At 37.4% G+C, this 25,760-nt stretch overlaps 1 protein-coding gene across 3 annotated transcripts in view; it reads left to right on the top strand.

Annotated features, from left to right (window-relative positions):
- The window catches only part of LOC131059929 (crossover junction endonuclease EME1B), a 96,682-nt gene that overhangs the window by 5,805 nt on the left and 65,117 nt on the right, over positions 1 to 25,760 (top strand). For all 3 annotated transcript variants that reach the window (XM_059207795.1, XM_057992997.2, XM_059207796.1), the window contains exon 8: positions 20,865 to 21,040. In XM_059207795.1, the coding sequence (XP_059063778.1) occupies positions 20,865 to 21,040 (176 nt within the window). The remainder of the gene's footprint in view (positions 1 to 20,864; positions 21,041 to 25,760) is intronic.

Here is a 25,760-nt window from a genome sequence, read left to right as displayed (position 1 = left end):
AGCTGGGAAATCAACCACCCTGCTGAAACCCTCACCAAGCAATTTGAATCTCCACAAGGAATAGTGCATACACTCTAACCAATAATGCCAATGCCAAAATAATCCACTGCCAATCAATAGCTGAGGGCTACGTCCCAGCCAGTACCAATCATGGGGTTTGCGTCCCAGATTGAAGAATTGCTCTACCAGAGCAATATCGCACCAAACAAGTTTTCAATATGTAAAAGATAATGAGAAATTAGATTTCCTTCTCCCTATATCTCTTTCCTTCCAAATCGAACCCTCAAGATATATGAAAAGTGCGCTTTAATATAAAGTCATATTTCCCAGTATTGGGTGCCCAAGTATAGAAAAAACACCACTTTTTCAATATAAAATAACTCCAAGTGCCAAAAGGACCCTGGCAAGTGAAAATCATTTAGAAAAGTTCAAGACCTTTCCAATGAGCTATAACACACAGGCATACGAATCCAGATGAAGCCCAAAACCCCTTATTACTCCGAAATGGCTATAGACATAGCCTTATTTAAAATATTAAAACGCTAACTTAGGAAATATTTAAATATATTAAAAATATAACCCAAATAGCTACAGAAAGCTCGAAACACACCAAAAGCCTGAAACTGAACTTGTCACCTGACTGTGACTGATGTCGGAAATCATGGATCAACTGGCAGTCTCATCCCTAAAATCTAGGGATGCTCCTAGAAACTAGGAAACACACCCAAATCTCCTGAAACTAAAACCAAGGAATGGTCTCATGGAACCCCAACCTTGGATGCTGTCATAACCTCCTAAAAGTAGGAATAACCTCCTAAAATGTAGGAACTGCCCCCTAAAATCAAGGAACTGCTCCAAACTGGTCTACTACTGCCAGAAACACCAAATCCAAACACTGAATATCCTGACTGAGTCTCTATCCACCATTGCCACCCTACAAGACTCCATAATAAGCTAACTCACATGTCTCTGCTAGACAGAGCTAAAGAGGGGACATGACAGTCCTCCCCTCTCGGAGATGCTTGCCCACAAGCAACTGCAAAGCTGGATGCTGCAAAATAGCCTCTCCCTCCCAAGTGGCGTCCTCTATGGGGAGACCCCTCCAGTGAACCAAGTACTCCTGAATCACCCTGCTCCTCAGTCGGCGTTCCCTCTCTTCCAAGATCTCCTCAGGAACCAACATTAGCTTACCTTCCTCATCCAAGGGAGGTAGATCGGGAGATGCTACAATATGTTGCCCCAGTGCCTTTTTTAGATAGGACACGTGGAACACATTATGAATCTGACTGCTAGGTGGTAACTCAATCTCATAGGCAACCTCTCCAACATGCTTGAGAATCCTGTATGGCCCGTAAAAACGAGGCTTGAGCTTCTCAGCTCCACCCCTTTTAAGGGTGCTCTGCCGGTAAGGCTACAGACGTAGGAAAACCATATCATCCACCTCAAATACCCTCTCAGTCCTGTGCTGATCAGCGTAAACATTCTGCTGATTTTGTGCCTGCTGCAAATTCTCCCTGAGAGATCTCATGATATTCTGGTTCTCTTGTAACCAATCCTGTGCCAAAGGAGCCTTGCTGTCACCTACAGCGAGATCAACAAAAGATAATGCATCGTAACCATAGAGGGCTCTAAAAGGAGTCATAGCAATAGACATATGGTGTGTAGTATTATAACAATACTCGCCCAAATACAACCAACACACACATGCCTTCTGCTGTCCTGCCACATAGCTGCGCAAATACCCCTCAACCCACTTATTAACAATCTCGGTCTGCCCATCTGTCTGTGGGTGGTAGTTGGTACTAGGTGTCAATTCCGTACCGGCGAGCTTGAAAAGTTCTTGCCAGAAAGAACTCATGAACCTACTATCCCTGTCACTCACTATGGTCTTGGGGAGGCCATGGAGTCTAAACACCTCTCTGAAAAATAGCTCAGCTACCTGAGATGCTGTGAAATCAACTGCAATAGGAAAGAAGTGGGCATATTTAGTTAACCTGTCCACTACGATGTAGATACAATCTTTCCCTTGAACCCGAGGAAGACCTGTAATGAAATCTATAGAGATCCCTGTCCACTTCTGTTCCGGTATAGGTAAGGGCTGCAACAAACCAACAGGAAAAGTATGCTCAGACTTATTCTGCTGGCACGTCATACACTCACGGACATGACGTAGAACATCATCTTTGAGACCCTTCCAAAAGAATCTCTCCCGAACCGCTTTGTAAGTCTTACCATACCCTGGGTGTCCTGCGGTAGGAGTATCATGGTAAGCATGCAGAATCTGTTCCTTCAACTGAGAACCTGGAACAAGATATACCCTGCCTTTGTAGTAAATGACATCATCCACCACACTGTACCTATCATCCAATACCAATCCATCCATGATCTCACAAGCGTGCTGATTTTTGGAGTACTCAACTAAAAGTTGAGCCTTTCAATCTGCTGAAATCTCACTCAATGAGCATAGGGCAGCAAGTGATGGTTTCCTAGAAAGTGCATCAACAACACTATTATTCTTTCCCTTAATGAATTCGATATCAAAATCATAGGCCTGGATCTTGCTTACCCATTTCTGTTGACGATCATTGAGCTCTGTCTGATCAAGGAAATACTTCAAACTGTTGTGGTCTGTTCTTACCACGAATTTGCTGCCAATAAGATACTGTCTGAACTTGGCTAATGCATGCATAATAGCCAACATTTCCTTATCATATGTAGAATACAACCTCTCATTATCACGCAACTTCCTACTCTCATAAGCAATGGGATGTCTGTTCTGCATCAACACCGCTCCAATGCCCACACCTGAAGCATCACACTCAAGTACAAATGGCTGCGAGAAGTCAGGGAGTGCCAAAACTGGACAAGTGCTCATAACCTCCTTGAGTCTGTCAAAGACCCCCTGTGCCTGTTCTGTCCATTTGAAAGCTCCTCTCTTTGTGAGGTTTGTCAGGGGTGCTGCCAATTGAGAGAAGCCCCTCACAAATCTCCTGTAGTAAGCACATAGACTGAGGAATCCATGTAACTCAGTAATGTTCCGAGGACAGGGCCAATCACAAATCGCCTGAATTTTCTCCTCATGCACCTTCACCCCATCAGCATTGATCACATGACCCAGATATAAGACCTCTCTAAGTCCAAACTCACATTTGGACAACTTAGCAAATAGAGACGGACTCTCCATGATGCTAAGTACCTCCTCAACATGTCTGAGATGGTCCTCCCAAGTATGACTGTAAATCAGGATATCGTCAAAGAACACTAGAACTGACTTCCTCAACTGCTTGTTGAAGATATGGTTCATATACGACTGGAAAGTGGCTGGCGCATTGGTAAGGCCAAAAGGCATCACCAAAAACTCATAGTGCCCATGGTGACAACGGAAAGCAGTCTTGTGTACATCCTCTGCTCGTACACGAATCTGATGATAGCCTGAACGAAGATCAATCTTAGAGAAGTAGATAGATCCATGAAGCTCATCCAACAACTCATCAATGCGTGGAATAGGATATCTGTTCTTGATTGTCTTCTTGTTCAACACCCGGTAATCAATACACATCCGCAGAGTTCCATCCTTCTTCTTAACAAGCACCACAGAAGAAGCAAAGGGGCTCGAGCTAGGGTGAATGAAGCCCATGCCCAACAACTCATGAATAGTCTTCTCAATCTCATCCTTGTATGCTCTAGGATGACGATACGCAGTGGTAATCACTGGCTTAGCTCCATCCTCCATCTCTATCCCATGCTCAAACCCTCTATCTGGAGGTACACCAGCAGGTATGTCACCAAAGACTTTGCCATGCCAGTCCATCATTGACTGAATATCAACATGAAACGCCCTGCCATCTTGAGGTGTAGGTGTTTTGGACTTCACCAAACAACGTGTAGCCCAAATCACATCATCATGTCTAATAATAGTCTCCATCTTGCGAGAAGACACCTCTTTAGGTCCACCGTCTGAAGCTACCCTCAAAATTATCTTCTTCCCGCCAGACAACTCTAAATGCATGCGGTGGTGATCAATAATATACCTCCCAATACCCTGTAACCACTGCATGCCCAAAACCACATCATAGTCCTCCAGAGGTAGAATATAAAAGTCATTTGTCAAGGTATAATCCCCCATCTGAATGCTAAGCTGTGGAATCCTCCTAATAGAGCCCAAAATTGCACCATCCGCAACCTTCACTCCAAAACCATCAAATACCTCAGACTGTGATCCACGCCGCTCAACCAACTTCTGATCAGTGACATCAATGACAACTTTGTCTTCTCAGCTTTGACATCAATGACATTATTTCCAATAGGTGCTATGGATTCAAGCACAATTGAACATGGTGAAATTGGATGCCAAGAGGTTTGACAAGATATCCCTTGAATCAGTCAAAAAAATTACTCAATGTTTTGATAGTGACTTTTTTGGAGTTAATTCTTTGCATTCTTAGGGCACATACATTTTCCAAAATTGTATTTGTTATTTGGAATAGCTGTTATTTTTTACTTTGTAAGTCTTTTGTGTTGGTTCTTTAGTCTCCTATTATTATTTATATCCTTTCTAAATTGATTGTAATATATTATTTGCCGGTTGTGTTCACTATTTTTTTGCCGTTGTTGTTGAAATGATATAGGATTCTCCATTTTTGGGAACAAGTTTGTGGCAATATAAGCATCATAGCTTGTTAATTCTAGTGGCTTATCCATGCTTTGGTTACTTTCTCTATATTGCATTCAAATAAATTTATTTTGTAATGTTCCATGATTTTGTTGGGATGAGGATGTATTAGAATAATATCTTCTTATTCTGTTTGTTAATGGTCATCTTAGTTAGTTAGTTAGTTTCTAATTTTGTCTTCTGTTATCGATTGTTTCTTTATGGAAACTCTATAATTGATCTTTTGATCAGTCATTTAATTTATCCAATTACCTTTGTAATATGGTATCAGAGCTTTAGGGGATTTTTTTTGAAATTTTTTCCAATTAGTGGATATTTTTGAAATTATTCCAGTTAACTGGTTTTTTCAGTTTTATTTTCTTGGCTCCTATGTCTGCACTGCGGGTCTGCCTTGGGGAAATTTATTTTTCTCCTACCCGCGTTCGTTTTTCTGTCAATGATTGTGGGTGCTTACACGTGATTTTCTTCTCTTTGCATTTTCGGCTTAACACCTGCAAATCGTGTTTTTTTGTAAGCCCGTGTTCTGCTCGAGCATATCTCGCAAGACAAGGGATTTCGTCAATTTTTCTGGCACCTCTATTCGTGCAAGGAAGTCACACGTCTCTTTTTCGCGCCTCTATTCGTGTTTTTTGTTCTCGACCTCCGTTATTCTTGGCGACACGATTCTGTATTTTCATGACGGCTTTGATAAAAAAATCCGCAAAGAAATTTTTTTCAACGTCATTCTACGCCTGTGTGAGAAGATTTCGGCACTAATTTATGTGTTTTGCATTGACAGTATTTGTCTTCTGTGTGTGACGGCGGGAATCGCTCAGCCTTGCACTCAATTTTGCTTCAAAACCTGTGATTTTGGCTTGTGATCGACGCCTTTGCACATCTACCTTGAGGGTTTTTTGTCATCTTGTGTGATTTTTTCTACAACTTCTTCACTAAATTTGCCGCTTAGGGTTTATTCCAAACCCTCTATATTTTCTCCTACGGCTAGGGTTTGGTGGAGTCCATGTTCATGCCTTAATGTGATGAAAGATATTTGGTGGGTTTTAGTGTTTTTGGTCCCTTAAAAAAATTACTGTGGGTTTTAATAATTTTGTCCACAAAAATTATTTTGATGGGTTTTCATATATTTTTTCCTTTAAAAATTTTGGGTGGGTTTTAATAATTTTTATCCTTAAAAAATTCTGTTGGGTTTTACCATTTTACCTAAAAAACGAAGTTTTGTATTCTGATCCGTGCCTCGGATTTCTGGGTTTTGATCGATTTTTCTCCTCAAAAATCGTGTTTGGTCATATTTGTAATTCGTGATGTTCGCATGAGATTTTGGGTTTTGCATGATTTTTTCTTTCTTAAAAAATCATGGATACAAGTTTTAACCGTCTTAGGGTTTTTTACCCTTTTTTTTTTTTTTTCCAAAAAAACGATGTTTTGTAACCTTCAGTTTCTGGGTTTAATGATTTTTTCCTCAAAAATCATGGCTTCTTGCAGTCTGTTTTGGGGCGTTGTGCTCATCTGCAAAAGTTTGTGAATGATTTGTGCTATCCAGAAGCTCTCCAGATTTTGGGAGGGTTAGTGGTAGGCTCTCATCGCAGAACGTTCTGAGAAGAAGGGGGCTGCCTTCTCTGTTTTGCTTTGGGTAGTTAGAACGATGACCATTAAGGGAGGGTATTAGAATAATATCTTCTTATTCTGTTTGTTAATGGGCATCTTAGTTTGTTAGTTAGTTTCTAATTTCGTCTTTTGTAATCGATTGTTTCTTTATGGAAACATCGATCTTGTAACTCTATAAATGATCTTTCGATCATTCATGTAATTTAGCCAATTACCTTTGTAATAGGATGATAGGTGGATAGCTTGTTAGGAGATCCATTAGGACCTATCTTAGATAGGCTATCTTTAGAGGCAATATAAGGAAAAAACACGTAAAGGGGGCTAGGATTCAAGCACAATTGGACACAGTCAAATTGAGTACCAAAAGGTTTGGTATGATACCCCTTGAATTAGTAAAAAAAAATTACCCAATGTTTTGGTAGTGTCTTTTTGTTCTTTTTTTGGAGTCAATTCACATTCTTAGGCTACCATTCTCGAAAGTTGTATTTTTAATTTGGAACAATTGTTCTTTTTTCCTTTGAAAGTCTTTTGTGTTGGTTCTTTAGTTTCATATTATTATTTATATCCTTTCTAAATTGATTGTAATATATTATTTTTTGGTTGTCATCACTATTTTTTTGGCTTTGTGGCTGAAATGATACATAGAATTCTCCATTTTTAGGAATAAATTTCTGTCAACATAAGCTTCATATGTTGTTAATTCTAGTGTCTTATCCATGGTTTGCTTTTTTCTATATATTGCATTAAATAGCATTAACTTGTGATGTTCGATGATGTATTTGGGATGAGGACGATAGCGGGACAGCTAGATGTATTTTACAGATGGTAAATTGTGTGGCATTGAGGATGGTAAATGACAACATGATCTGTTTCAGGAATGAGGGTATGAGGGGTCTTTTTTGGGGATGACAAGGGACAACAAGATGCATATTGGGGACAATAGTTTGGAGGGGATTTTTTGGTACAGTATGGGACAACTTGATGTTTTTTGTAAGTGACAGTGGGGGGCATTTTTCGGGGATGGCAAGGGACAATTTTGGGGACAACAGTATATCTATCTATTTTATTGGGTTTTGTAGGAACCTTTCTTAGGTTTTTGTCCTAGTTTGGGTCTTGCTCTTTGTTCAAGTGATGCCTTACTAGAGATATTAAAGAACTAAATGTGAGGTTTCTTTAACCATCTTGTTTGTGGAGTGTTTGCATCTTTGATGGTTATGTTAGTTTGGGAAAGCATATATTATTAACCAATCTATTTAGTGTCTTTTTGCTTTTGATATCCATCAAACTCTCAACCTTGAGAAAGGATCGATATGATTAATTTGTAATAATCCCTTAGTACTTATTTTGGGCAGTGGAGTGTTTGCATCTTTGATGGTTATGTTAGTTTGGGAAAGCATATATTATTAACCAATCTATTTAGCGTCTTTCTGCTTTGATATCCATCAAACTCTCAACCTTGAGAAAAAGGATCGATATGATTAATTTGTAATAATCCCTTAATACTTATTTTGGACAGTGGAGTGTTTTCATCTTTGATGGTTATGTTAGTTTGGGAAAACATATATTATTAACCAATCTATTTAGTGTCTTTTTGCTTTTGATATCCATCAAACTCTCAACCTTGAGAAAAAGGATCAATATGATTAATTTGTAATAATCCCTAAATGCTTATTTTGGGCACCTAGTTTTGCTTGGCTTTGCCCTAGATACTTCCAAACACATTTGGGTGTGCCTACAACATACATGGATGAATCTAGGTCCCTTTGATAGGATCTTGGTTGGACCCATAGGGGACTCAAACCAATAGATGCACCAGGTACAAACCAGACTTTGTTTTAGGCTAAAACATGAGAGAATTGTAGCTGAGTTTTTATACCAAACAAGTTATGTGATGATGCCATATATGGGTTTTGTAATGTCCTAAATCAGGTATGATGTTAAGATTGATTTCAATATATATTTTTTTGTCAATCCTTGACACTCTACATTGTCTTTGCTTTGTTGGAGTGTAGGTCTTGTTTAGGCACACCAATTAGAGTCATTTAGAAAAGTAAATGTAGGATACTTCTTCTTTTTTATTAATACAGAGTAAATTACCTTATCTAAGCTATGAATTTACAAATAATGAATTTGATCTTTTCTTTTAATTATTATTTTAACGAGTCATATATTTGGTGATGCCTTTTGGGATTCATAGAATGGAAAATTACAGCATTAAAGTAATAGAATTGATTTGATTCATGAACTGATAATCATGATGATATTTGTTAATAGGAATTGCTGCAAAAGTGTACTTCATTCAGTATAAATACTTAGGCGATGTATCTTTTTTAAGCAATTTAAATTTGTTTTAGTTTCAGATTTAAGGAGCATCATGGTAGACAATATGGGCTTATATTGGTCCACACAAATTTAGTGTTCCAAGCAATGTTCCACTTGGGAAGCATCTTCTTAATGACAATTGATAAAAAAAATTATTTGATTTATCAAATATCCCATGGTTCAAATAAAATAGTTTGTTGGTTTTATTTAATCCAAGAAGGTGGTTTTGGTTTGAATTTGTGGGTTTGACAAATATTTTTCTTTTGGATTATGTTGATTCATTTACACATACACACCTATCCAAATACTACCTAGTATCATATAATGCACAAAACTCTCATAAAAATTAAACGCACTACTTCAATTTCAATTAGTCAAATTTGGATGTCATGATAAATATTCATTGTTCAGTATTAAAATAATAATGTCAACAATCAACAACATCAGGCTTTTCGAAACGATCATCATCATCATGGAAATTAGATGATGTAGGTAGATTAGAAGAACCACAAGCAATGCTACTAGCCTCTCACTAAAAGTATGTTTGCCATTTGGCTCTTCCTCAAATGCAACATGGTGGGAAGTGGAAGCATCCAATTTAGTATGCTTTTGCTTTTTTATTTTGTTTGTGCAAAAGGATGTGCAAGTTGGAATGTGTTGGTGTTTGTTTTATCATCTACCAAACATTAGAATAAGATACCCAAAGGTATTTTATCCTCTCCTGAAAAATCACTACTGATTCCAAGGTCTATATGTGCAAACAAGCGACTTTAGTGGGATAGCTACTCGTAGTGTTTGTTGAAAATCTCAAGGGGGACTTACGTTAACAATTGTCTTTGAAGCTGCTGGACTTAGACGGATTTAGCAATTTTAGGTGCTCTTTTTTTTTTGAGGTTTTTTGGGATTTAGACTTTCAAAAAAAGGAAAAAAGAGATAGGGTTTAAGGAAGCTGATCTAAACCTACGAACTTCGGAGAAGGTATTAGTTGGGTGCTCTCGGAAAACCACACTTTGCTTCGCCACACTGAGGACAACTACACAAAGCGGGTGCAATCTTCAACGGGTTGTGCTTATGATTGAAATATTGGCATGCACAGATGATAGGCTCTGACTAACTTTGCACAGTGAGATGGAAATCATCCATTCACCAAAAGTATGAGCAGAGATACACTGTCAATAACACTTATCAAATCCTTCATTCAATTTAACAACATGAAAGCAAAGCTAGATTAATTTTAACTAAAGTGTTGAGGAAATTGAAACCATGCTAATCATTCAAACAATAGGGATTACAAAGCCTTGAGAGAAAGCGCACATGCAATATATTATTCGAAACTGACCTTCACGCAACAATATGTCAAAAACCTCACACTCTCCAAATGAGAGAAGGTAGCCTTATATAGTTTTTCAAAAATAAATGAACGGCCGAGATCAAACAATGATTAAGGGCCCAGATTGAAAGCTACAAACCCTAATTAGGGTTTCCCAAAACTCTATTAGTTTGAAAGAATAAGAAAGTGACATGTGGTATAGTTGCTATTGTCACTGAGGTTAGTGTCCAGTTTCCCCTTTTGCAGATTCGATGTATCTGGACACGGTGAGCCTGACCTCCTCCATAGTGACACTTGGCAAGTTGCTAGTCTGGAAGTCGATGATGTCCACATCATCAGTACATGTGGCGAGGATGCCTTCCCACTCAACTGCTTGGGCAAGAAAGTTCTCGTCAATGAAGAGAAAACTTGCAATCCTTGAAAGATGGCCCTTATCAATCATCCTCGAGTCTTTGAAAAAGCTCGACTGAATTCTGGCTCTCAAGTTCTTTGCCTGCAAGTGTTTTTCTCGTATACTCTCTTTCTTCCAGATCTCTGATGCTACACGAAACACGTTACTCAAAATTTCCTTGACACTTTCCTCTGTCTCAAAGCACTTAGTCTCAGATTTCTTTAGGACTTCAATCCTGGTGACTAAAGCATAATACAAGGTGTTAAAGTCATATCTATCTCCAACCTGTATGACACCTGCATCCACCAAACTCCGTTTTGATAGGCCTCAGATAACCTTCAATTGCGAAAGTATTTCATCTTGAATTTCTTCAACATCTTCCTGATTTGCAGCTAGGTCCTGAATCCGGCTGACTAATGAAGAGGCCGACTCATGTGCTGATACTAAATTTTCTACAAGTATGTCAGCGCGTGCCAAAGCGTCTGAAATCCATTCCTTGGCCTGTGTGAATGTGCCCTTCATGTCCTCGTAATCCTTCATTGACTCTTGCTGAAGAGGCTGCGGAGGAGTGACCAGTATCTCATGGTTGCTGGTTCTCTTCCTCCACCTTCTTCCTTTTCTCCCTCTCTTGGGCTAGACTCGCCTTGAGGGCATTGCAGGAGTCATCAAAGTACTGGACTTCTTGGTCCTGGGTAGGCTTACCCAACTCTATAGTGGTGATCTTATAATCCTCTGGGGCAATATTGTCTCAAATTTTCCCTTCCTTTGGCACAGCTATCTGAACTGTCCGAAACCCTGCACTATCCTTTTGAATCAAAGAGAATTTTCTAGCTAGCTTAGGTGGCTTGACTATGACTGGTTCGTTCACCTTTTCCAGAAATGCTGCTGTATTCTCTTCAGAATGGGTTTCCTTAGGGACCTTAGCCCTTATCCTTTCCCTTAGCCAATCAGGAATGGTTGGCTGCTCCACAGTGTTTTGATCAAACCCATCATGTGCCCTTCGTGGTCCAGTAACTATACCATCGAGGAAAACTACTGGGGGCTCAGGCTCTTCAACTTCTGTGGTTGCATTTGAAACCTGTTCCCTGTCTGGACTTTGGACAACTTCTTTCATTATTTCCTCAATTGAAGGAGAAGGCACTCTCACTTCATTATTCACCATATATGTGTCCATCTCTTGCTCTTCAATTGCATTTTGATCCGGTACAGTAGACGCGACACTCAGGATGGAATGGCCTTTGTTGGACTCCCGTCTCTCCCCGACAATTTTCTTTCCTCTGGCCTTTCCAAAGCTTCCCACTAATTCCTTCCTCTTTCGGGACCCAACACTCTTTGGATTCTGAGCATTGCCTACAGAGGTACAAGGGTTGGAGGATAGAGAGTCATCTACTCCCATTAAATCATAGGTCAGGGCCATACCTTTAGACTTCAATTGTTTCGTCCTCTCAGATGTCCACCACTTAGAGTACTCGACCACCGACCTCGTGAGGTCTGCTAGATCTGACTTCTCTCCCTCTGACCAATTGATCAAGACTAGTGGCTCATTCCTCATCTTCTCAAAGCCTGGCTGCTGAAGCTCAAGGCTGTCTTCTACTTGATCAGCAACTCTAAATACTTCTGTTGCTCTTACCTTGCTCAAGGGAGTCCTTGACCAAAATCTCCTCTTGATTTCGAAACTATCGGTTGCGTTAGCCCAATAATCTTCCAAATCAGCTCTGTGCTCAAATGTCATCCCTTCGACCCTTTTCATGCTTTGGAATGGATCAAAATTCTTTCTTGCTTTGTACTGGTAAAAAGGGTACCAAGCCAGCTCTTTCTCAGCAGTGGCAGCGGCTTGTGATGACGGGCACGTCTCTAGTCCATTTCCAATCGTGAGAGAGGAGATTCCTGCCTTCTTCTGCTTATCTCTTTGAACTGTCATATATCCCTCCAATTGCCTTACAACCTCTAGTAGCACGACTCGGTTGGTAGGATAAGCTGGGAGCTTATAAGGAGATCCGGAAAACTCCTGAATTTTGATGTAAGTGAACATCGGGTATTGAATATACCAATATCCGAATCTACTGATGAAGTCCATAGACTCTTGAGAGAGTCTCTTATGTAGTCCACCTTGCAGCGTTCGTGTGATGTGCATGAGAAATGTGTCATTCACCCTCTTGAAATGGAACTTTTGTTCCATGTGAAGCTCGGGATAACAGTCATAGACGGGAAACTGATTTTCTTTGTTTCCCACTTCCCCTCTGCAGGTGAGGCCTCTGTACCTGTAGGTTCTAGCCAGGGAATAGAACAAGTACGAGCTCATGAAGAAGGTCCTATTCGCTTCCAGATTTTTCAGTTGGCTGTCCAAGTTATCACTTATCATTCGAGCCCAGTCTATCATCTTAACTCCGTTCATTATTTCATTTATGAAATAATAAATCCAAGGCTCAAATGGGGCACCTTGGGGATTACCCATTATCTTGTTCAGCAGGACAATCATATCTCCAATATCTTCCTTGAAGTACGCCCTAACCAAGCTCTTCCTCTGTAGTTTGGAGGCACCTTTCCTTGGCTTGTCCAGCCAGGAATGGTTGACGATGGCGTCATACTCCTCCAAATGATCTTGATACATGCGATCAACTTCATCCTTGGTTACGTACACAACAATATGATATTCTGGAATTTTGAAGGCTTCCCTGATGGCCTCATCACTGATGTTTGCCAACACTCTTCCATCTGGTGCGACAATATCCCTACTGACAGGGTTGTAGTGCCTAGCGCACTCAGCTACCAACTCAGTGCACTGCATGGCAGGGAGAAAACCGATAGCATGCACGATGCCACTTTTCATCATCTTTCGCGTGGTCATGGTAGGCACGAGGTTATCCAAACCGAAAATCCTCTTCTTGAACTCCCTCAGATTGATATGCCTGAGGTTGGTGTCGCTAACATTCTTCCATTTCGAGGTCATTCTCGACTTAGGAGGAGCATCCTTGTCTACTTGGAACTTCATCGTGCCTAAAATCTGCAAATAAACACGAAGCTTAAGTTAGAAATCAGATCTTGGATTAAAGAAAATCGAGGCTGAGAATGGCTAAGTGCTCGGAGATTTTATTTCATTTTCATACTTAGCCACAAAAATGGATTTTTCACATGTAAACAATTCAACCTAAGAACATTTACGATTGCAATCCAACAAACCAAGTGTTATAACTTCAAAACTCTCCTTCCATTTAGTCAACAAAATGATTTTTCTCACTAAAAAATTGAATAAGTCCACAAAAATTACTTCCAACGAATCTGGAAAACTCAGAAAAATGCAATAAATCTGCATTTTAAATCCAGCTTCACCTTCGAATGAATGAGAATAAGGCTAGAAGATCTTAAAAAAACTCAGAAAAATTAACAACTCTGCCTTCTACCAGCTAGTTCCACTCCAAAAATCTGCGAATACTTGACAAGAATGAAGCAAGAAGCTCGCCCAAACTGCAAGAGATATCCTTGCAACACCAAAATTTTCTTCCAAATAACCTTCAATCTGCGAAATACATCTCAGTATTTTCCTTAGCTTGCTCAGAAAGTTCGAACTTCTTGGTGTGAGAATGAAGAAACAAAGAATGTATTTGTAATGAAGTTGGTTTCACAATTAGAAACACGTAAATACCATCCAACTCATGTTTCTAAATTCAACTTAAACCTTGGGAAAGTTTCTAATCCAATTTCGAGTTGCTGTCATCTCTTCAAGTTCGAAAATCTTACTCTTGTGCAAGTTTCTAAATTGTTTTGCCACTTCATATTCGAACTAGGCCTATAGATTGGCATCTTCCAAAAGGTTTCTAATTTGGAACTCAGTCTGAAAATCACCTCAATCTGCAAATATCTTCTTTCCAATTTTAATTCATAGTTCCAACTCGAGTTTCCATTTAATTTCCCAGTTCATTGATCTTCGAAAATCTCTTTTTTCAACTTTCTAAATTAGTTAGAAGTTCGAATTTTAGGAGGATTTGATGACATCACTAGTATTTGAATTCGATTTTGAACTTGTTGTTGACTTTGTTTGACTTCCAAGAGTAGGGCGGAGTTTTGAGACTTCAACTTTATGCTTGGGCGGAGTTTAGAGGTGCCTCTATCGTCATGTTTGTTTGCCTTAAACTTCTTTCATCCCATTCATAGGGCGGACTTTTGAAGGCTCCCCATTGTTAGGCTCTCATGCTTACTTTGCTAGGTTCTCACCAAGGCGGACTTTGAATGACTTCACCACATGGCGGACTTTTGAAGGCTCTAGGCAAGGCAGACTTTTGACTACTTCCCCAAGCATGGCGGACTTTGGTGTTCCCTCCAACATGGCGGACTTTCTTCACTTCTCATGAGGGCGGACTTTGATGACCTCTCCACCAAGCATGGCGGACTTTGGAAGGCATCAAGGAGGGCGGAGTTTTATGAGACATCAAGGAGGGCGGAGTTTTTTGAGACATCAAGGAGGGCGGAGTTTTGTGCTTCCTCTTCAAGGCGGACTTTTGACTACTTCCCCAAGCATGGCGGACTTTGGTGTTCTCTCCAACATGGTGGACTTTCATCACTTCTCATGAGGGCGGACTTTGATGCCTTCAATGCATAGGGCGGAGTTTTAGTCTACCTCCTCAAGGCGGACTTTGATGACCTTTAGGCAGGGCGAAGTTTTAAGAGACCTCAAGCGGACTTTGGAACATCTCTCCATGGCAGACTTTTGATGCCTTCATCCCACAGGGCGGAGTTTTCATCACCTGCCATAACACTCAACATCATTCATTAGCCAGACTTAGAAAAATTTGGAAAATTTCAAAATTTCACAATTTTACCAATTTTAACTAGATTAACTTGAAATTTGAAATCCTCACTCAGGCAAACCATCTGAAGCATCATGACCCCTAAAATGTAGAAAACTAGCGTTTTAGGTCAAAACATGGAAATTCTTGATCACGATCGAAGCAGGTCAATGGTATTAGTGCAAACCCTAGGTCCCCACTCCGAAAAAGCAAAAAGCAGGCATCCCTAAAAAATTAGGGAAAACGTTCTAAAAATAGCCATACCGGGGATTGGGCTAACAATGCCAAAACAAAACTTCCTAAAATATAGGAAAAAGCAAAAAAACAAACTTTTTAAAAATAGAAAGTTGTTCAAATTTGTCCAAATCAATTGCGATCTTCGTCCTTTGGCCTTTCTAGGCACTTTGACGGTATTTGGACTCTGGTATCACTTGGCTTGCAAAAACTAACATTCAATCTCTAGGACTCGAACCGTTCAAAACTGAGCAAGGCTTGGCAAAACTGAAGCGGAAGGCCACGAGCACTAACAAAAACCCTAGAAAGCAGGAAAAGAGAGGGTCCCCATTTGCAATGGGGCGATGTGTGAAAAAGGTCACAACAGAATGCATGTACCCCATCCTTTGCCTTTCTTGAGTGTAATTGGTTGGGCTTTATTGAGTGAATGAAGTATTGTGTGCTTCAATTTCGCTTGGATGCAAATGAACTAGTACTTGTTGAGGCTAAGATAGAGAGCTAGAGTTCTACATTTTAAATTGTAGATGAAAATTAAAACTCGAAAATGTTTGTTTTTTTACACCACCAACTAAAAGAATCCTTTTTAAACTTGTCACAAAGAGCTTCAATACTTTGACCATTGTAGTATACAAAGTCAATACACTCACTCATGACTACACCGTGCAAATCTGAATCAAGGAACAATGTACTAAACACTACTTGGTATTTGTTGCTGATTTGGAAATCTGTATATGCTGCGAGTCTACGACCCTCGTTGTAAGAGAAAGGATCTCAACACTATAATATTTGGGACTCAATATAAAGGCAAGAAGATACAACAAGGTGCTTGTCATGTTCCATCACCCTTGAATAATTTTGTGCACTTATTTGAAGAAAGTTTTCCTCAATCACTGAGTTGATGATATTATATATCTCTCCCAAACAAGGCTTATTTATGTAAGTGCAATCTATTATACTCACAACCGATGTAACATATACTCCATACAATCCCATAAATTGCCATGTAGGTTATCACACACATAATATTTGCTGCCCACTTAGGGTTAGATCATCTCCATATGGTCCAAACCTAGTTGACTGTCATTATAGAAAGTGCTTGAAGATTTTGTATTGGAGGCCAAATGGGTCTTGGCAATCTATTTGAAAATTGAAAATTTGAGAAAGTTAATTACCAAAGTGAACCATAAAATTTTATATTGTTTTCAATTTTGAGAATGTATTGCAACAAGTTGCGGTTGGTAATAAATATTCAAATATTTTGGCCTTAGCTTTACACCTATTGAACCAATCAATTTTGATGACAAGTTTTTGTAGCATAAGTTTGAGGGAGTGGACAACACGAGTTGTCAAAAAAGGTGTGAATAATGTTACCAACCAACAATCTAGTCGCTCTACAATTTTTTATATTGTCTACTATGAATATAACAATTTTATGGGGTGACATTCCTTAATGGATGTGATGAGAATGTTACAATTAATTGGCTATCCTTCACCTCCCTTGCATAGTTCATGGCTCTTTGAAATATCGCCCCTTTAGGAGACACTACAATCACATTGATCAAGGGCCAATTTTTTGGCACCCTTGTTTTGGTCCACAAATCCCTTATGGGCTTCATTGAATTGTCTACTAAGGTGCTATAGACTTCCTCATACCCTGGGCTTTTGTACCCTTTTGGAGTCTCAATTTTTTTTAACCATTTCTTGCCAATATGATGAGTAAATAATATTGAATGCCAATCCATATGTGTAGATACATCTTGCAATGTGTTGATCAAAATTCTTGCAAGATTCATTTTGAAATGCCATTTTCGATGGTCCCTTTGGTCCTTTATGTGTAATGAGCTGCTCTTTTACTATGGCCAAAATGTGTGGCTCTAAATTAGATGGGAGAAGAGGGGGCTTCATTCCTTGAGATCATTTATTTGCCTAATGATGATTTGATCTATGCCTTGTTACTTCATCTGCTTGTTCCCACTCATTAATAAATGCTATCACTTGCTTTGATGGAAGGGGTACACCCATTCTTTCTTAGGCTAGTTTTGATGCTCTATCTTGTAATGCTGACCAAATGGGTTTTCATTTAATTGTATTAGCTTGCATGCTTGACAACACACCCACTACAAATCCACCTAGTATGGATTGTAACATTTCAACATACTTCCAAAGTAGAGAATCTAGCTTTGTTTTGAAGAGGGTTTGGACCACAAAGCTAGAATGGGCTACCATTGTAATCCTTGTGGCAATGAGTTTGATAAGCAATACACTCAAAACAAATGAAAACACCTAATTCATTTAATATTTTAAGAATAGAGTCATAGAAGAGTGAAAACAAAACACAAAAGATCATTTGTTAAAAAAAAAGCAAAAATAAAAAAAGCAAAAAGCAAAAAACAAAAAACCCTATCTCGTTTCTAGAAATCTTCCTCTACAATCTTCTTGGCAGCAAATGAGTATTGTACATGCATAGGAATAGCAACCAACTACTTTGGAATTCTCATTGACCAATCTTCCAACTCTATTCATGTGATAGCAAGCAAAGATGAATGGTTTTTGTGTTTTGCATTCACAATGAGGTAAAACTAGTTTGTCTTAGTGATTTAAATGCTTTACAAGTCACTTTTATAGTTAGGGATTGCGTTTTTGTCAATCGTAGTCAAAGTTGGTTAAAAACGATTGAAAGCCACAAAATATTGAAAAGATGTCCAAAGTAGTGCAGGTTTGTTCTTGGTTCTTGTGTGTCTTGTTGGGTTCATATAGGATGAACCCTTAACTCAAATGCTGCCCCCTATCCAAATCCTTTTCTGGATTGAATCACATCCCAAATTGGGTTTGAACCAAACCCAAGTCTGAGGCCTCTGCTGAATGACCCAATGACTTAGATTCGAACCTATCAGATTTCCCATCATTAAAGAAAAATGATCTCTTAGTTTATTCTAATTTATCAAATAATTGCATATTTTAATTTTTAATTTCATCTATTGAAAATAAGTGTCATATATAGCATACTTTTTATTTAATTAGAAGAATTATTTGAAATTCAATTCTTTTGAAATTCACTATGGACATTTACCTAGCCCTGTCCAAGTTTTGGGTTGAATTTTCATGGCTGTTTTAACACTGGGAACATGCTTAACATTGCTTCAAACCAAGTCACATCAGCATGCCATTGATGTCATACGACTATACCGTGGCTTGGAGATAGGGTTTACATTTCATATACTTGGGCTGTTCCTCTTCCAAAAAGGCCCATAACTTCAAATACAAACTACTGCTATCTGAATTTTTACAAAATTGCTTCGACAGACTTCATGTAGCAGACAACATACTTGATATACTGTTTCTTATATGATTTATTGCTATATTATTTAGAAAGTCACCTAAGTTACTTTTTCCTGTCAACAACATATTCTCATTCAAATGCTATGTTTATTAGCTGTGCCTTTTTTCTTCGATTTAGATTCTAGAATAATAATTTATTTAAAGTACGATTAAGTTTACCAAAATATCAAACTACCCAATGTGAATTTAGAACATATGATATTAGTTTCAACTTTCACCTATAGTTCAAAAACATGGAATCAACAAAAATTTAACAAGCATAATTTTTGTCTTGAAATGGCTACCTATGTTACTAGAAATGAGAAATGGAAACCACAACAACGACAGCAACGTGATGAGGAACAGAATATTTAGAAGTTGGATATGAGAAACGGATTTTATATACATATTTTCAAAACATTAGGTTTATTATAAAATTTTCTCTCACATAAAATAAATATGTGCACAAGTTCAAATTTTAATTAAATTTATCTTGTAGAAAAATAAAAAAATATAAAAACAAATTTCTAAATTTATTTAAAAAATAAAAATTATAAAACATAATTATTTTTTATTTTCAATTATAATTTATAATGAAAAGAAAAATAAAATTTAAAAACTCATAAAACAAAATATTATTAAAAACTAAAAAAGAAGTAAATAATAAAATATTACATGAGAAACAAAATTTGGGTGAATCTTTTAAAACATGTAAGCAAGCTTTAAGTATCTAATGAATGAATTAATAAATCTGCGTTATGTTCTTTCAAATTGCCAACACATAATAAATTAATAATATTATTTAATATTTATGCTTAAAAGTTAAAAATTAATTTTTATACTTAAGCTTTTATGACAAAATTTCCATTTATTATTTTCGGCATTGCCTTCATAAGATAAATAACTTCAGATGTCATGACAGGCTAAGAAGAGAAAATGCCAATAAAATCATCAATTCTTTTGGTCATTTTTCATTCAAAACGACATACTTCTTGGTAACAGCAAGAAACAACACCACAGGCTTAGAAACAGCCATCCGCAACGGAAAACATGTTTCACCCGTTACAATGCGAAATGGAGCCTTACCATCACGTTTCTGGTAACAGAGATAGAGACTTGGCAAAAGCTTGACATATTAAGCATGAGAAGAATAAAAAATGAATTTAGAGGACATAAATCCATTTGATCATGGTATCAGTACTTCAATCAGGATTGGCTTGGTAAATCAGAATTATAAATGAAATTGAATTAGTTGGGAAAAGTTAAGGAAACTAAAAATGTTGAAATATTCGTTAAAAAAGGGAAAAATGTTGTATCTTTTTACTATATCAAGTTAAATAAAGGGGAGATGTTTTTCATATTTTTATTTCTGTAATTACTGTCGATAAATTGATGCATTGTTGTCAAAGAGTCAAAGAAACGAAAGTGTAAAGGAGAAAATGACAAAAAAGCAGGTTGACTGACACACTTGTTTTTTGTTTGCATACAAGTTAATAAGTTATCTCCTCAGACTTACTGAAATCCTTGAATTTTCAGGTGAGTTACTTGCTGGAAGTGACTTGCCTGAAACTTGGTGGCGAGTGACTCACCAGACCCTATTCACTCCCGAATAACTGCAAGTTGGCGAGCTACTCACCAAATTTTAAAACTATGGTTTCACCATTGTTTATCAATTGTTATGCATTCCCATTCATCATCTGTTTGGCTTACAAGTACGTTTAATTGGTTTAACTGAGAGCTTAAACATAACTGGAGACGAAGTTAACCAATCTTAAGGAATTGAATAGTGTGTAAATGTTTTCCTATTTCAGTTCAACAACTTTTAAAAGTAAATTTTTTTTTGGTGAAGAAAAGGAGATTATTCCAAATATAATATAATTATGCTATTTTTTTTTCCTTAGATGTCTATTATTTATTCAATGTTTGATGTGCAATGACTAGAAATTCTGAATACCATTCTTTTCCTTTCTGTAAGCAATTTTATTATGAGCTTTTATTTTGATCTGGTGCAATTATATTAAGTCTTCTTTTTAGATCTGGATGCATATATCTCTAAGACAACAATCATAAATCACCTTACCAGTTCTTTCTCACCATACTTAGATGTTCTCATCTAATCTGTGCTTTTAGTGATGCTAAAGGCATATCCTATAGAATAGCTATGCGAGAATTTTTTACTGATGAATGTGTTGTGCTTTCCTTTTGTAGTCACCTTTCAAGGATTATGACATACCATATATTCTTGTTATATTGGAAGCGGAAGAATTTTGCAATATGGCTTCTGAAGGCACCCTGTTTGATCATGTGTGTAGCATTCAAAGGCTTTACCCAGGCTACAATATTTGCTACCTTACAAACAAGCTAATCTCATATATTACAAAAAGGTCAGATTTGTAGAAGTTACAGATCTATTTGATTTTAGGATGTGTTGCTAGTGCCTGTTCAAATTTTCTTAGTACAGCTTTGTTTCAGATACTGCCAAGATTATTATACAAAATAAAAATTGATAGCATGTTGTCTAACTTCTTATATTGAAAGCAAGAGAGGTGATGGGTTTATTCCACATAGGTTCTATTGAGCTGTGCCTTATGGTCTAGTGACAGAATATGGAGGATTCATTTTACAAGAAGAGAAAATATCCACTTGCTAAGCCTGATGTCTGATGGACATTTTGAGCTAAATAACTGTCAAACATTTTAAGATAATCTTATGAAGTCAATCATCAAACAATATCAACAATCATGATCAGATTCACTTTGAGTTCAAGAGCATACACAGGCAAACATATGATAGAGCTTTTTTGTACTGACTAGCAAGATTTAATAATAGTGTTTTAGATACATGAGGATAGAGAAACAATTGTTCCATATAGATGTTTAAAAGTTGGTATTTGTGTAATACAGATCGAATTATTTAGCTCTTAGATTTGAAGCATAACAATCATCATTGGTGTAAGTCTGTCTATGACATCAATCCAGATAACATGGACTCAAGTAAATTGTAGATACCCCGTTTTAAAGCATGCTGTAAAGTCTCACATGAAGGGGCAGAAATGAGTTCCACACATATCTGGCCTTATAATCCTTACTAGAGTCACTGTGTTAACTATTTGTTTTCTATGTATTACTTTGGAAATATGGTTGATTTTTACTGGACTTGCTATGAGAAGTTTTATCCGTGGATCATATATGCAAGGGGCAATATCTAACATACCCAATTTTTCTGGTAATATGTGGCAATGCTTTATAAAGGTGACACTTCTACCATCATTTTTGGTGCACAATATGATTATGATTTATCCGTACCCAATTATTTGTTAAACACCAGAATTGTACATCCACTGTCAAAATTATAACACTTGACATCCACTATCAAAATTATAGCACCATGAATAAAACATGTCTATTTTTACTAGCTTAAACATTCTTCCTTAAAGGTTAGCTTAGTTACAAATAGAGTACATGTTTAAGGGGAAGAGTCTTCTCCCTCTACAACTGGAAATTTAACCTACTACTCAAGATAATGTTGTATCCCTTGGAAATCTGTTGTATTTGGCAAATATAGTTATCCCAATATGCTGAAAGAACCATACAATATTCTAAATTATTTGTGACAGGCATGCGAGAAAGCATTTTTTCTTTTGGGCAAAAATAAAGTTTTTATTTCGGAACTTTTAACGACAAACATAGCACAAGGATTTCTAGATGGCTATTGGCACTGTAACGTACAACATAAAAAGGATCCACCATGGGATCCTTCCTAATGCTGAAAGGCTAAAATTACCTTCCTTGATCATTATGAGTAAACTTGGGAAGCTGCTGCAATTTATCATTATCTAAATCACCCCAATCAGCAGCATTCCAACTGCGAGAGGTCCATTTGGCTTAACAGTTTGTGACTCAAAATTTGTGGCCAAACACAGAATCTGCTTGGCAACTAAAGCCAATCTCTATAAAGTGTCTTGGAAATTCCCGTTCTTCAGCAAAGAAACAAGAATTATAGAGTGTTTCACATAAAACTTTTCTTCATCCCATTGCATAAGCTTTTTCTAGGCCTTCAGCATCACTTAGGCTTCTATTGGATTATTGGAGTCTGAGCTCATACAAATATAGAAAAGAAAATGAACTGAGCCTGCACTCTCCTGACCAACACCACTAATTTCAATAACACCTAGGTTGCCTCTAGAAGAGCCATCACTATTAATTTTAAGGAAACCATGGGGGGGAATCCATTTTTTAGATCTACTCACTTTCATAGAGATCTGAACCCTAGATCCAGGCCTAATCTATGAGGAGGGAGAAAGAGAAAGCTCCAAAACTTTAACTAGGTGCAAATCAGAAGGAGTGAGTGGGTCATTCACATTGAACTTGGCCTCTATCGTTTCTTTAATCATCCTTATGATTTTAAACCAAACATTTTAAACTCTACTACGAAACTTCTAAAAGATTTTCCAATTACGCTCCAACCAAATTTGCCAATAAATAAATGAAGGACCACTATGCCAAGCAGCTAGAAGAAATGAAGCCGAGGCAAGAAGATGCCCCAAAGTATTCCAAAATTCAGGCACAGAGGTAGCATGAATAGTAGGTCTTTTCCAAAGACTCCACAATAAGTTCTAAATTTCTATAGAAAAGGTGCATTGAAACAAGGATGACTAATGTACTCCTCATTATTGCCACAAAGAAAATAGACACTTGAAACTTCTCTTCCTGATATTATTCCAAGTGAGACATTTATTTTGACCCAGAAGCCATAGATATTAGAAATAAATATATTTGGGCCATCCAAACATATTCCAGATTTTGCTTCACCACAAAAACTTTATGTTTCCTCTTCTTTACATATCCAAAGTTTGATACTTGAGAGCAACTGTATAAACTCCTTTGGAGTCGTGACCCCAAGCAAGGGCATCACAGTCCTCCAAAAAACTATAGGGTCTTTTGGCCAAAATGTCCAATGGTTAACCATTGATTGAAATCTGTCCAACGTCATCTTCCTTTAATCTCTTCTAAGACTTTTGGTAGAAAGAGGAATTCCTAGAAAATCCACAGACGAAGCTCCAATTTGAAAATGAAAGATGTTTTCATTTTTCTGCTAAATAGGTTCTAGTGCGTTGAAGAAAAAGATACTAGATTTGTCCTCATTTATTTGTTGGCTAGAAGTAGATAAGTAAATATCTAACATTTTACTAAAATTATTTGCATCCTCAATTTTAACAGTCCCCGTCATCAACAAATTGAAGATGAAATTGAGAGATTGTATTGTTTGCTCAAGACCAAACATGAATAGATCCTCTCATTTGATACCCCTTATCTAAATATTCTGTCATCAAAATATTCAAATAAGGAGATAAAGGATCTATTAGAGTAATTAATAGTTATTTAATGGTCATTCAGTTTAAGTTTAGTTTGGCTAGATAATTTCTATTTCCGTCTTCTGTTTTTGATTGTTTTGTTTAGAAACATCATAATGTAATTGCCTTTATATTCTTTCATCTTCATTTATTTGATATGCAATTGCCATTTCATGGTATCAGAGCTAGATTAAATTTTCTGGCTAATTTTTCTCTTAATAAAATTCCGTAGGTCATCATATTAGAAGTTTCTCGATTTTTTTTAGAACAAAAATCGTGTGGTTCATTTTGCAAATTCGTGGGCTTGTCTGAAGGAAAATCTTTTAGGAAAAATTCGCAGGCTTTGCTGAAGAAATCATAGATTTTTTTTTTGGGCAGAATTGTGGGTTTTGTTTCAATTCACACGACCTTTTCTTAAAAATCGCAGGGCCACAAAGTGCAAAGTTTTCTGAGTTTTTTACCGTGTTTGATCACATAGGGGTTTTTTGCAAAGATTGTCTGCCTTCTCTCACTTGTACGTGCGGATATTTGGTTTTTTTTCCCATGTTTTAAAATTGCGACAAATTTTTGGCAAGTGTCTATTTCGTGCATGACTTCATCATACATCTTTTTTACTTGCTTTTCTTGCACAATAATTGGAACATTCTGTGCGATGGTTTCCAACTTTTTTTTGCTAAATTGTGGTTTCTTGCGATCTAATGTCTTGTTCTACACATTCTTTTTGTCTGCGTTGGAGGGTTTCCTACAACTTCAGCGTAGGGTCTTCTGTGATGGGTTTGCTGATTTTTTGAAGTTTTGCATAACCTAGGGTTTTGTTGACATGTTTTTTATGCACATGCAAACACAGAATAAAATACCGAAGTATCTTATCCTCTCTTGAACAAAGTTCCTGACTGTTGAAGATCTCGCTGAAGGATCAGTCAGAGTAACTCCAAGGTTCCTGTTATGTAGGATCTCTCTACTCGTGGATAAGCTCTTTGTGGTATGATGTGATTTTGCTGGAATCACAAGGGGACTTGCACTCGACGACCTAAACGTTTGATTTGCTGGAATCACGGGATTTCACTAGCCTAGATTTTGAAAAAAAAAGGAAAAAAAGGACGAGGGCGAGGAAAGGATCTAATTCTGACACTAAGAATGTAGGAGCAATGATTGATCTTTGATGAAATTCTAACTAAATCTTGTTTTGACATCCTAGGACCATCTCCACAAGGTTAGTGCGATCTTCGGAGGAAAGCTTTGTGATGTTTAGATCATCGCTATAGGCATAGACACCATCAGGCTGATGCATGTCAATGAAGAAGCGACAATTGAAGTTAAGCTCAAGCTGAATGATTCCAGTTGACTACACAAGGCAAGTCTGCAATCAACAAATTGCTAGTAGTATGGATATACAAATTTCACCATCAATCAAACACATTTCTTCCACTCATCTAATAACATGAAATCAAATCTGAGAAGTATAAAGACCATGCAAATTGTTGAATCGACCCATAGATTTCACCATTTCTTCAATGAAGTTTTACAAGTCTTTTACAACAACATCTTGGCAACAATCTTTGCCTTCTCTTGCTATTCTACTCTAATTGCTATTCTATCAACTGACTATTCACTATTAGCTAACTATTCACCTACTATCAACTATTGACTAACTATTAGCCTTTACAAATGAGGAGCCAGGGCTTATATAGTGCCCTCAATACAATTCAATGGCTAAGATCAAATTGAGATCAATGGCCGAGATTTTACAA

Source organism: Cryptomeria japonica, chromosome 7 (genome assembly GCF_030272615.1).
Source record: "Cryptomeria japonica chromosome 7, Sugi_1.0, whole genome shotgun sequence".
Lineage (NCBI taxonomy): Eukaryota > Viridiplantae > Streptophyta > Pinopsida > Cupressales > Cupressaceae > Cryptomeria > Cryptomeria japonica.
This window is presented reverse-complemented; position numbering and strand designations above follow the sequence as displayed.